At 42.0% G+C, this 13,136-nt stretch overlaps 1 protein-coding gene across 2 annotated transcripts in view; it reads right to left on the bottom strand.

The window, feature by feature from the left end:
- Window positions 1-6,355: 6,355 nt before the first annotated feature.
- Window positions 6,356-13,136, bottom strand: part of nek7 (NIMA-related kinase 7) — a 70,113-nt gene continuing 63,332 nt past the window's right edge. The window contains exons 9-11 of one of the 2 annotated variants that reach the window (XM_030049116.1): window positions 11,962-12,075; window positions 9,495-9,644; window positions 6,356-9,453 (exon numbers count right to left, since the gene is read on the bottom strand). In XM_030049116.1, the coding sequence (XP_029904976.1) occupies window positions 9,534-9,644; window positions 11,962-12,075 (225 nt within the window). In that variant the 3' untranslated portion in view covers window positions 6,356-9,453; window positions 9,495-9,533. Of the gene's footprint in view, window positions 9,645-11,961; window positions 12,076-13,136 lie in introns of both variants that reach the window. The other variant, XM_030049115.1, reaches the window with a different exon arrangement.

Genomic DNA, 13,136 nt, shown 5'->3' on the forward strand with positions numbered 1-13,136 from the left:
TGCGTTGATGTGGCCAGATGGAGAGAGCATCAGTTTTAATCTGCATCTGTGTTCTCTTCTCAGAGAGTGTGTGTGCCTGTGTATCGCTCTGCCTTGATATAATAAGCTTGTCTTGAGTGTGTTCATGTGGCCTGTCATCATAAGTGTCTGTTTCTGTGTGTGTGAGTGTGTGTGTTTAGCCAGAGCAGCGCTGGTACATCCTGTACCCCCCCCCTCCTCCTCGTCACAGGAGGCTCCAGCAGGGCTGTCTGTCGTTTAGGGCTAGTAAACAAGGTGCATGTTTAGAGTCGAAGGGTCCTGCTGCTTCGGTGTCTCCTCCATGCTGTCAGAGAAAACATCAGCGGAGAACAGCTGAGAGCACAGCAGCAGAGCACAGGACGGGACGGGACGGGACGGGGCGGGACAGGCCTGAGCAGGGTAGGTAGGACAGGAGAGGGCAGGATGGGACAGAATATATCAGGACAGGACGGGACAAGGTGGGACAGGACAGGACAGAATGTGTCAGGACAGGGCAGGGCTACGCAAAGAAGGCAGGACAGGAGAGGGCAGGATGGGACAGAATATATCAGGACAGTACAGGACAGCACATGATAGGACACAACAGGATGGGATACGATTATACAGGACAGGACGGGACGGGATGAGACTGGGCAGGACAGGGCTAAACAGAGTAAGCATGACAGGACGAGACGGGACAGAACATATCAGGACAGCACAGCACAGGACAGGTCAAAATAGGACAGAGCAGGACAGGGCAACACAGGACAGGACAGGACAGGACAGGACAGGACAGGACAGGACAGGACAGACCCGGCAAAGCAAGTCAGAGCAGTCTTTGCATCTTTGTCTCTCTAATTCCTGCATAAAGTGTTGTTTTTGGTTTGTTTTTGTGTGCATGGGAAATACATATTGGATGGTATGTGTATGCAGACACACACACAGAGACACACACACACACACAAACACACACGCAGAGCTCACCTGGAGGTGGTGGGTGGGAGTGGGAGGATGGGGTCTGTGTTTAGCTGTGGGCCCTGCAGACAGGGCGATCAAAGGCTCCTCAGTCTTTGTCTGCTAACGTTGAATAGACAATAGTAAAGAGGGCCTGCTTTGATTTCAGCTCACATCTATTGATCACAGAGGAGCGGGGATTGAAATATGAGAGACTATGCTGAACTGGATTCTTCTTCAGCTATTGATTATATCCAGAACAGACGGCATTTTGCGGTGATCCAAGTTTTTTTTTTCCTCATGAAAAAGTGTGTCTGGCTCCTCGCCTGTCTATCAGGTGCAGCTAGTAGTACACAGTGTACCGACTACTGTTTTTTTTTTCCTTTCTCTTTTCTTTTTTTTTTTAACCAGACACAAACAATGCCTTGCCTTAAACCTCGTTTTGAAGCTACGTCCGCAAGTTAAGACAAAGGCTTATCGAGCATATGTTGTCAACAAACCCCACTTTCTATTTCCTTCTCCTTCTCCGTCCATCTTCTTCCTCCTCTCAAACCTCCAAACCCGAGTTAGAAGGACGTTTAGTTTCCATAGTTTCGGAGGATGGAGGAGGTACAGTATATCCAGGATATGGTTGGGAGATGGGTACAGGGGGTGGGGGCACCAAAAGAGACCGTGGGAACAAGGAAAACACAGCATGACCAGGTACAGCCGCCCCCTACATACAGACTTCTCTGAACATGCACACACACACACACACAGCTCTTCTCCCCAGTGTCCAGGGCCTCAGCTCGACTCAGGAATGTCTCTGCTCCGCTGGCAACTGTGTTTAAATCACTCCTGAGATGCAAACGGCATGGCCCAAATTTCAGATCTGGTCTCAGTTTATTTGTCCTGGACTTCACGGTTATGAGGTGAGATGCAAAGCTGCCCTAGGAGCTCAAGTTGTGTGTGTTGGCATGACGTCCGAGTTCAGCTTACCTCACGTTTGGAACAACAGCGTCAATACTCAGCACTGTGCCGATGTGCCATGTTGGTACTGACGGTCTCTTATGTTAGATCATTTTATAAAGTAATAAATATGCACTAAATTCTAGTATCATGGTAATTGTGGTGTAAATGTTTTATTATGTAACATTTCATGACAGTGTAGTTGCATTATATACCTATTACATACATAGAAACACAGTTTAACATATAAAACGTAATAGTTTTGAATCATAATAATAAAAAACTCAAAATTATAATGTCTAAAGACTTTAAACAGTTTTTTTTTCATATAAAAAAATCATAAAAAACTACATGAGCATTTATTTTGAATGGAGCACTACTGTTTATTATTATTATTATTATTATACAGCTGGAGAATCAGTTCCCCATGCTGAATACAATCAGCCTGATTCCAGATTAAGCGGCAGATGAATGTGTGAGGATATTCACATGTTTCTCAAGATGTACCGGATATATGTCCCCGTGTTTTGTGGCAGAGATAAGAATTTCCTCCGACAGTGTCTATGTATAGCCGGCGAGGGCCCTTCATCTTTAAAAGTGGCTCTTTAGGGCCTGTTTAAGTTGAGCTGACAGATGTGGTTATTTGGGGACAGCTCATTGGCAAGTTTATGGCCAGAGTGCTTATTTTACTAGAGCCCAGCACATGTGTTCGTGACAGTGAGGGAAATCCTTTTGGAAGTCTGGCATACGGTTGAAATATAGGAGGCTTAAGAGGACATAAAACTGCCTGATGTTTATCACCCAAAAGCTCAGGGAAACCGCATCCATGGACACAAGATGATAAATTCCCACTAAGACGGCATTCGTCTTGTCAGATCAATAAATAAATAAATAAATAAATGAATAAATAAAACAAAGCAGTAAATAAAATTTTGATTCTGGATGTAGCATGATCTGAATATTTCATTTCATTTACGCTTTCAAAAAAAAAAAAAAAAAAAAAAAAATATATATATATATATATATATATATATATATATAAATAATAATTAAATTAAAGAAATACATAAAATCAACGATTAATTAGCATTATGCAAATGAAGCCCTCTAGGACGGCATTAAAGCATTAATTAAAGTTGCAAATGGATTTTATTAGATTTAGAAGATTCAGTAGGATGAGTTCTGTTATTGATGCATTGTATAATTATTTCACAGAATTAATCTGAAATTACATACGGTAATCTGAGAGGCAGTCTCTACTATCTTTACATGCAGGGATGTGTGTGTGTGTGTGTGTGTGTGTGTGTGTGTGTGTAAGTAAGTAAATAAGTAAGTAAATTTTATTTATAGAGCACTTTTCATAGATATAATCACAAAGCGCTTTACAGCAAGCATAAGATGCAATAAAATACAGTGTGTGTGTGTGTGTGTGTGGGTGGGTGTGTTTAGATGTTGTCATGTACATTAGGCGGTAAACAGATGTGTATTTGACATGAACTGAGGTGTGTGTAGTCTGTAGGAGCACAATGCATTTTCTTGCTCAGTATGTATTTGATTTGGATTCAGATAAAATTACAGGCTATTCACACACACATACACACACACACACACACACACACACACACACACACACACACACACACACACACACACACACAAACAAACACAGATGCAATCCAGAGGTGACATCCCTCCCTTCTCTATTTACACACAGCAGTCTGGTCAACATAGAGGGGAGATGGTGGAGTGGCTAAAGTCTCACACAGGAAGCAAAACCAGCAGTGCTATGTGTGTGTGTGTGTGTGTGTGCGTGTGTGTGTGCGTGTGTGTGTGTGTGTGTGCGTGTGCATGCTGGGGACGGCTGTCTAGATCTGACACACCCCCAGCCACCTGTAAAGCCTCTCTCTGAGGATCAAGTTTCTTTTGAACACTTTTAAGACAGCATTTGTTTCCAATAGTTTACAGTTTGTGAAAAACGCCCGTTCCGGAAGGCTGGGCCGGTGCTTCCGAGTTTCGTTTTGCGGGCCGGTGTTTTATAAACCTCCTGTAGGGCTGCTGCATGGAGAAGGGAGAAGCAGTGCGTGCCTTTTAAGAGCCCCTGACGGTTTTAGTGGACCACTTGGCTTTTTATTTTGGCTCAGCTCACTGCGGGCTGCTTGTACTTTACTGTGCCCCCTCTGTGCCGGCCTGGTGGTTGCAGATTAAGGACGTGCAGAGCAAGAGTCACTCATTACACCAGTGTCTGTGTGCACATGCTTATTATTATGTGCGGTGTTTTGCCGTGTGCACCTTCCTTCACACGTGTTTGTGTGTCAAGAATGGAGCTGATGAGTGACGCCAGTTGTGGCCCACTGGGTGCAGCCACCAACTGATAAATGACTGTAGGAACCGTCTTTCTTTACCTGCACCTCACAACACCTTCCCCGGAGAGCTGCTGCTGACAAATATTCTAACCTGAAAACCTAGTAGGCCTACAGATAACCGTTTCATTCTAAATATGAGTTTAACCTGTTTAAAGTTACTCAAGTTCAAACAATAGCAGCTTTCAAATGATAAACAGGACTGTGCTGCCGTTCCCGGTTGTGTTTCGAGACTGTCCCTAGTGATTCTTCTCTCCCAGCAAACTAATATGTTTGAAGCTCAGTCTGCCATTGCCAAGCATGCGCCACAAGCTATTTCAAATGTGCAAAAAATATTGATATTTCAGGCTTCTAAAAACAAAACAAACAAACGAAAAAGAAAAAAAAAATTCAAGTCAATGTCCTCTGGAACGGCCCCATATTTCTGCCTCAAAACATTCAGAGATCACCTGGGACAAATGATGAGCTGAGAGACATTGTTCTTCTCTTTCTTCCATGCTCTCTTTCTCTCTTTCACGTACACACATACTTTGCTTATAACCTACCTTAAAAATACAATCTCTTTGAAATCAAACTGTATCTAAAGAAGGGGTGCAGGCCCACCACTTTTGGTGCTCCTGTTCTCTAGAATAAACTCAGGCAAAAGTTGGGAAACCTCAGACAGATCAATGAGAAATGCTTCCGGCAGCTGAACTGGTTTTCATATTCGGTGTCGATAAATCTTTCCACAATATTGGCTGATTAACAAGAATAATCAACCCAGTGTCTTGAACGCGCATTGTCTCAGGTGTACGTTGAAAACAGTTTTTGCCACTTTAATTTCTGAACTGTCACATTTTATATTTAATCATAAACACGTGGGTAAAAGACAAGGTTGGCTGGGCTTGAGAAAGCATGCTTGGCCTCATCTTGTTTATTTTTATTCTCCTTACAAATAAAGCCAAAAATATAATGTAATGTGGCAGCAAGTGAAATTGTCTCTAGGGCAACAACAGACATTAATATATAAATATATATATTTAATTCTCTGTCTAGATATCCTTATGCATAAGCACTATTGGCCAAATTATTTAAGCTTATATTTAACAAAGCTGCCATCTGCCACAGTGAATATTTAATCTTTCAAATGAAAGAAAAGCTGCAGTGGAGCCTTTTCACCACTAGATGGACTTAGGGATGCATGAATTTGAGAGGAACAGCAAACAATAGGGAGATCTACAACTTTTTTTGCACACTCCTATAAACCAAAAACATTAATACCCTAAAAGAAGAGACTTTCTGGAAATATAGAAATATCTCTACAGTGTAAATGGGTGGGTGGGATGGGGTGGGGTGGGTGGGTGTGAAGGTGGTGCTGGATGCTATGAGGCGCCAGCTACTGAAGTATTAATTCCAGATATTTACTTTTGTTTGTTTTCATTGTGTTCACGGTTCCATGGGAGCAATTTTTTGCTGTGATGAAATTGAACAGCAGTCTCTGTGGAATTCATTAAAGGGAGTGAGCCAGTGCCCCCTACCCCCAACACACACACATACACACACACTCACACACATACACACACAGTGCTGCTCCCTGGCCAAGAGGGATTCGGACTGGGGAGGACCCAGGGGGACGGGCGGGTGGTGGTGCAGGGTACCTTGAGAATGGAGGAAGGAGGTAGGGGTAGTTCAGGGGAATCAGGGAGGAAAGAAACACAAACATTCAGCTAATGACCTCAAACACACTAATGAAGCTGCCTACCAACTCATCATTTACACCAAATGTGTGCTTGATAATCTCGTTGTGGTGTATTAGGTCCGATAAAGTTTGCAAAGTATGCTGTGTTCTGGCATTGATATGTAATCTAATACTGGTTTGGTCTGAAACTGTCCATGACAAGAACCCTGTAACTCTTAATCTGTCTCAATAAATGAAGTGTTTTTCATGGCATGAGTGTTGCATCTATTTTCTCCAAAACAAGTGATAGCCTGTGGGGCGCTGGCAAAATCAAAACACGTGTTGTAACTCTCAAGCGTTGGAATGATCCGACGAGATGTGTGAGATTCCACATTAAAAAGGCGTTAAGAGATCAAGTATTCACACAAAATGTCCAAAAGAAGTTCAAAGGCTTTATTGCATTCGGTTAGCGTACAGAGCGTTGGTGATGAGGGTCTTGAAAGATGACATGAAATGTTCAGAAAACAAAACACAACAACCAAGACAATAAATATCTGTTGCCTATTTTTTATTTATTTATTTTTCTTTCTGCAAAATCTGGTCTCTTGGATATCAACTTCAGATGGCCTGTTCAACGGTCGACTGTGATGACCCTTGTTGCAGGCCTGGGAGAACACTGTGACTGTGTTATGTTAAACACAAAGTGACCACCAAGGTGATGCCATCACCCATAACAGTGACCTAGCTCTGTGTGTGTGTGTGTGTGTGTGTGTGTGTGTGTGTGTGTGTGTGTGAACAATCCCCTAATGAGGAACCCCCCACCCCCATACATTGTCCGTTCCCCACATCAACAGAAAACATAAACATCTTTGAGGCATACATTGTACACATCTATGTTAAGGCAACGCGGCTTGACTCTGCACTGCTCACTGTGTGTGCCAAACTACCAGCAGGGGCAAAGGCAAAATCTAAATGTATAGATTTGGTTTTCAAAGGTAGAAACATCACAAATGAGTTGGTAAACAGATTAATAGAAACTGTAATGTTTTCTTACATCTTCAAATAAAAGAAATACTATTTTTTATTTGGTATATGGCTTCGGTAAATTTTCCCTTACAGCGGATAATTGTTTTTGGCCATTCTAATAGAGCATCCCATGTAAATGTGTATCATGGAAAAAGTGTCTTAACAGATAATACTAAAGCATTAGGAGGCAAATTCTCAAGAAAAGTACTACACTTGAAAGGAAATCTGGTTCCTTAGATGCTCTTTCCCTTAAACTATAGAAGGACTTTTTTTTTTTTTTTTTTTTTTTTTGGAAATGTCATGGTGTTAAATGCAACTGTTTTTGCTACAAGGAGAGAATAAAGCACCAAAAAGCACTGAAAATAACTAGAAAGTGCTTCCCAGCAGAAGTTCTGTTATAATTACAACCAAATAACTTTTGGTGCTATATTGAACCATTTGTTTAGAAAGTGTACAAGTAAAAGATGGCCTTGAAAAACAGTATGCTCACCAATGTGGGTGAACATGATAAAACATATTAAGATAACCACTGAAATTGGAAAAACAGCTTCGCTGTGGTGGGAGAGAAAAGCAATATGAGGGAAGAAAAATCTAGGACAAGATGTACAATTGCAAACAAAAATTGCAAACACAGTATTTGAAAGTATCAGACAAACAGCCATCAAGACATTATCAAAATAGTCTGTTAACCATAAAAAATAACTTATATTTTGCATATTACACATTTTAATGAGCACTTAAGAGTTAATACAAAAGCAAGAAACACATGTGCATACATGAACTCTACTTCCAGTGGATGGTTGACAGACTATTTAGTAATGTTAACAAACAGTTCAGAAGACACTGAAATAAAGCGTTACCAATCATTGTTTACTATACCTTCCATGTGTTATCACTGTCATTATGTAAACCAGTAGTTCTCAACCCTGGCCCATTGAGACCTACTGATGTAAACCGATCCACTGTAAAACATTATCACCATTCCCTCCCTCTAAATGAAAAAGGGTCACTAAAACCCTACAGTATTAAAACTAAAGGGACTTCTCTGCTATGTACAGCAAAACAGTAATGAGTCCCAAAGGAGCCCCCTCCCACCCCACCCCAGCACAAGGCTTTGATATACTTTACATAAAAGATACCTTAAAATACATACAGTATACACTGATCTGCTCTCTACCCATTTCTTTGCTCTTTGGTACGAGGACAAGGAGTTGCTTAGGCACACTGTGATTTACTCATGAAATGGACGGCAACACAAGGAAAGGGTCTGCTATCTATCTGTAGACTGCCATTACATTTGTTACTCAACAAGACACATACACAGCAAACTTACACGGCAACAGTCTATATAAGCTACCTCTCTGGTGGGTCAAATGCATCAACTGGACCACAATGGCATTTTGGATACACATCATCATGTGTTTTTACTTTGATTACCATCATATTTTCATTATATTGCTGTCCCTGGAAATGGAATGAGACAAAACTTATGCTATCCAATAGCGCTATATCGGCAAAGAAATATTGTGATGCCAGCAACCCGGGTAAACAAATGATGTAAAGCTGCTATTGATATGATCTCTACCAATCATCATGGGATACAGGCTGCCAACAAAAAAAGGGACAGTCTGAAATTTTCAGACAAGCGGGTTTCACAATGATTTACATTCATACCTGTGGCCGAGATATTTGCCCATGCTCTCCCCTGGTTTCTATTCTATCTTTTACATGATCCTTCCTTTCTTAGTACATTCATTAGAAATGACCAACCCGCCAGCCTTCCAGTACCAAAGTAAAAAGTGCAACACAGCAATGCTTCAACCATTAATAACACTTTGTTACATCTCTCAATTATACTGCTGTTGTGCAAAAACCTCATGACTCAAATTTTGTCACTGATCTGAAAATCTGCATCATCCTTTCTGTGCTGCGTTAAGTTTCATGACCATAAGTCTTACGACACCGACGTTATTTCAAAATCACGTGCACGTGAATTCCTGGAAAACTGAGTATACAAGGCTTTAATCCAACAGCAGAGACACTGTGCTGTTGTCTCTTGGTATCATGTTATTCTAAATATTACCATTTTTCATTAATTTTGCCATATTCACAATATCTTCACTATACAGTACAGTTAAAAGTATTAGTAGTAGCTGCTGAAGAACGGCTGCAGTTCACTACACAAAGGTATAGAGGATATGGGTATGAAAAGAATGACAATAAACACATAAATTAGCTATGACACACTGATATTCAATGCCATAACATGATTAGAGTTTAAGGAACTGGAGGTTCGTCTGAAAAATAATAGAACAATCTCTATAACCTTTATTTGAGGATTGAAAAGGCTTGGGCTGTCAGTCATGTTAAAAAATGTAACAGTCCCACTACCTTAGAAATAAAAATCTTTTTTTACGTGCACTATTTATCATCAGGAGCTAAACTTCAGAGTAAGTTATTGTATAAAAGAGCTGATAGATGTGTACAAGTCCAGCATGAAAAGCGAGGGGACGAGGAGGAGGAGGAGGAGGAGGCGGAGTTGGATGAGGAGGGGAGGAGTTCTGCAGGCTATAGTGTGTGTCGCTGTGGGCTTAGCTGCCCTGTGTCAGGCTCTGCATGTGTTTGGCAATGTCGTACACATAGGTGATGTCCGGCCTCTTCTCTGGGTCTGGGTTGATGCACATATCTACCAAGTTCCTCAGCTGGTGAGAGGGACAGAGGAGAGTGTGGGGGAAAAAAAAGGAGAAATAATTCAGTAAATAGCTTTAAATAAACCAGCAAGAAGACACTGTGGAGCAAAAACAGTAGATCCAGACAAATTAACAAAACCCTGGTAACACTCGGCTTGTCTTTCACACCCACTAGATGAACATTTCCAATAAAATCAATAACAAGGCAACAGGTAACTGAGCTGAAACAAAAATGTGAGGCTCGGCTGGTGTGCTAATCGTTTATTGGTCTGCTGAATCCACTTTTAGCCAAGCCCGTACATGCACAAGTGCACAAACGCACGCACAAACGCACGCACAAACGCACGCACACACACACGCGCACACTGTGCTGCCACTCCGTTGCCATCCGGAGACAGCATTTACACTTGAAGCCGAGCGAAGCGGCTGATTGGAGCAGATAGATAGATAGACAGGCTTGCAGGCGGAACAGCCACCGCCATCATTAAAAAAAGGAAGATAGAATGAAAGATGAAAAAAAAAAAAAACATCTATGCGAGGTCGCTATGGTAACTGTCTGACGACTGTTGCGTGGCCGCTGTTGCATGGCGCCGGTTTGGACGAGTTCTCGTCAGCCGTTTGTGTGAGTGTGTGGAAGTGTCTGAGTGTGTGTGTGTGTGTGAGAGAGAGAGAGGGAGAGAAAGAGAGAGAGAAAGTGAGAGAAAGATGCAAATTCAGACAGTCTGAGAATTAGTCCCACAGAATAGGGAGGGGGGGTGGCACGCCGAAGAGATGCAGATATGTAAAATATTCATGCGCTTCTTTGCGTGGCGTGTGGGGTGGGGTGGCAGGTTGAGGGAGCGGGGAGGGGGGAGCTTGTGAAGGAGAAGGGGGGGCGCAGAGATGGAGATGGTTAAATGACACAACAAAGATGAGCAGCTGACAGTTTGCTGCCGATCCTTCAGGAGCATTGTTTACATCCAGACAGGCGCTGCAGGCACCCCCCTCATCTCCATCTCTCCATCTCCCCGTCTCTCGCTCTATCGTTCCCTCTCTCTTTCGCTTTGTCTCTCTTTCTCCTGGATGGGGGTGACATGTGGGGCAACGCAGAAGCTCAGTGTAGTGTGTGTGTGTATGTGTGTGTGTGTGTGTGTGAAAGGGGGAAGCTCTTGTGACAAACATACACTTGCACAAAAACACACACAGCAGAGTCCTGAGACAACTGGCAATTAGCCTTTATCAACCTAATGAAGTAGATACCACAACGCAATGAAAGCCTCTCTCTGCAGGGTTTCATTATTTGGCTATGGAGACATGAATAAGGATAGCAAGTCAAAACTAGCCACTGTGGACCTGTTGTATGCAGACACACTGGCAGCAGAGTGTAAGGCTCGGAGATAAAAAGAGACACAATAGGTTGGCTGCTTTTCCCTGCTTAAATAGCTCAGACACAAGGGGACATCTCCCCAGTGTCTTCTTACTATCAAGCAAATACAGTAACTTACAAAGACCAAGAGCTCCCGTCAACAAAGCATGGGCTCGGTGTTGAGCAGATCTAATACCTGCAGTGTGTGTGTGTGTGTGTGTGTCATGTATGTACATTTGTAGTTGAACAATTTTAAGGAGAAAAAAAGCTACAGAGAGGTTAGGGGAAAAAAAGAAAATGCCACCCACAGAAAGAGGGCAAGCAAACACAAAGCCATGTGCACTTGTACACATGTCACTGGCAATCAGAAATAAGGCGATCTTCAACCGCAGCCCTTCTATATTACATTTGTGAGCACGACTAAGTCTAAGCAGAATTACAGCAGATGATTTAACATTTACTTAGGGAAACATGACACCCTAGCCCATTTAGTTTCACCCCACTCTGTAGCATGGCCAGATGCTTTTGATATGTGCATTTAATTTTCAAACGGTTATGCAATCATATCGGGTCTTTTGATCACAGGGTTTAGTCAGAGTAATATCATACTGTACTTAGAGGGTCGGATGGACTCTATTCTGCGTATATGTACTATATGCATGAGCCCTACAGCTCAAAGTCATACGATGTTTCTGACATACCAATAATTACCTTTGATAGTCAATACAAATAAACATCAGTGAACTGGCAGAGAGAAAGGGAAGGAGGCCAGCACTGGGTAACATAGCAGCAGATATGATTTAATATTTGCATAAAACACACCATGCTTAATGTAAACTATATTCATGCTACAGCCTGTTTCTTTTGGGGATGTTCAGGTGTCACGTTAAATGAAGCTAAAACCTTCAGAATTTAGTCTAAACAATGTGACTGGGATGAAATCTAATTTGCACCTTAACATTAGCAGGTAACTCTGATACGTACCTCCTCTGAGTAGTGGTCCGAGGGGAGAGGGGGGTAGTCGCACTGCTCTATCTTCTTACACAAGGAGTAAAGGTTCATCTTATCGCCATAGAAAGGACTCTGGAGGGCTGCCATCTATAGTGAGAAATAAATAAAGAAATGGGAATAGCACAAAAAGAGCAAAAGAAACAATTTGTTAAGATTTCTACAGTTTTGAATACACAAAAAGCTTGTACACATTTCTGTTTATTGTGTTATGAGAGATAAGTGGTGGTTTAAAATTCCAGTGAACCACAAAAGACATATCCTGGAAAGTTTGTCTTAGCTTGTACGTTTCCTCTCTAGTTAGCTGGCCATTTCTGCTGCACTGAACTGCCTCCAGAACAAGATGAGAAGGGGAAAAAAACAGGAGAGGAGCTGGGAAAGGGTGAGAAGTAGGAAAGGAGAGGAGAGCATGGATAGCAGAGGAGAGAATTTTTCAGTTTGTTGGAGCAGTGAGAAAATGGTATTCTCTAGGAAATAAATGCAAGCAAGCAAAGCAGAGGAAAGGAGGCAGATGGGGATGCTAACGAAGAGTAGAAAGACAGAAGTAGGTGGAGAATCCTTTTTGCCTTTCCCAGTATAGAAAAGCATACCATCCTTTTTTCTTTTTTTTTTTTTAATATGAAAGCTAATGAACATTTTCAACTAGGATGTGATCTGACTGAATCTTTTGTGAACGTCTGTGTGAGTGGTTGACAGCAGAGGAATGCTGACACCTTGGAACAATGAGCCTGCATCACTGTCACACTACAAGATGAAGAAAAAAAAAAGTCCAATGCTTAGCCTGGGAGCAAGGAATTTCATTATACATTATCAATTTAATTTATTGCATTTCTCTGCCTTACAGCTTGAGAAAACCTGTTAATTGGTAGTGTGAAAGTACAAGAGAACAAGTTCTCTGAAGGTGGATCCAAATAGATACCTGCCATTCAGAGCACAGGCTAGTGAGAATTAGCCACGTCTCACTTTCTCAGGCACTATAGAGACATATTTCTATGGAAATGGGACCATAAAGAAAAAGCAGCATCATAACAGGGGCTGTCTCTGAGCTGCAGCAGGAAGAGGCAATCATGTGCTGGGGTGCTGGGAATGTTCAGGCGTTCACTGCAACCACAAACTGCACCACGTGAGTTATAGAAACACTCTCATTTTAC

Source organism: Myripristis murdjan, chromosome 4 (assembly GCF_902150065.1).
Source record: "Myripristis murdjan chromosome 4, fMyrMur1.1, whole genome shotgun sequence".
Classification (NCBI taxonomy): Eukaryota; Metazoa; Chordata; class Actinopteri; order Holocentriformes; family Holocentridae; genus Myripristis; species Myripristis murdjan.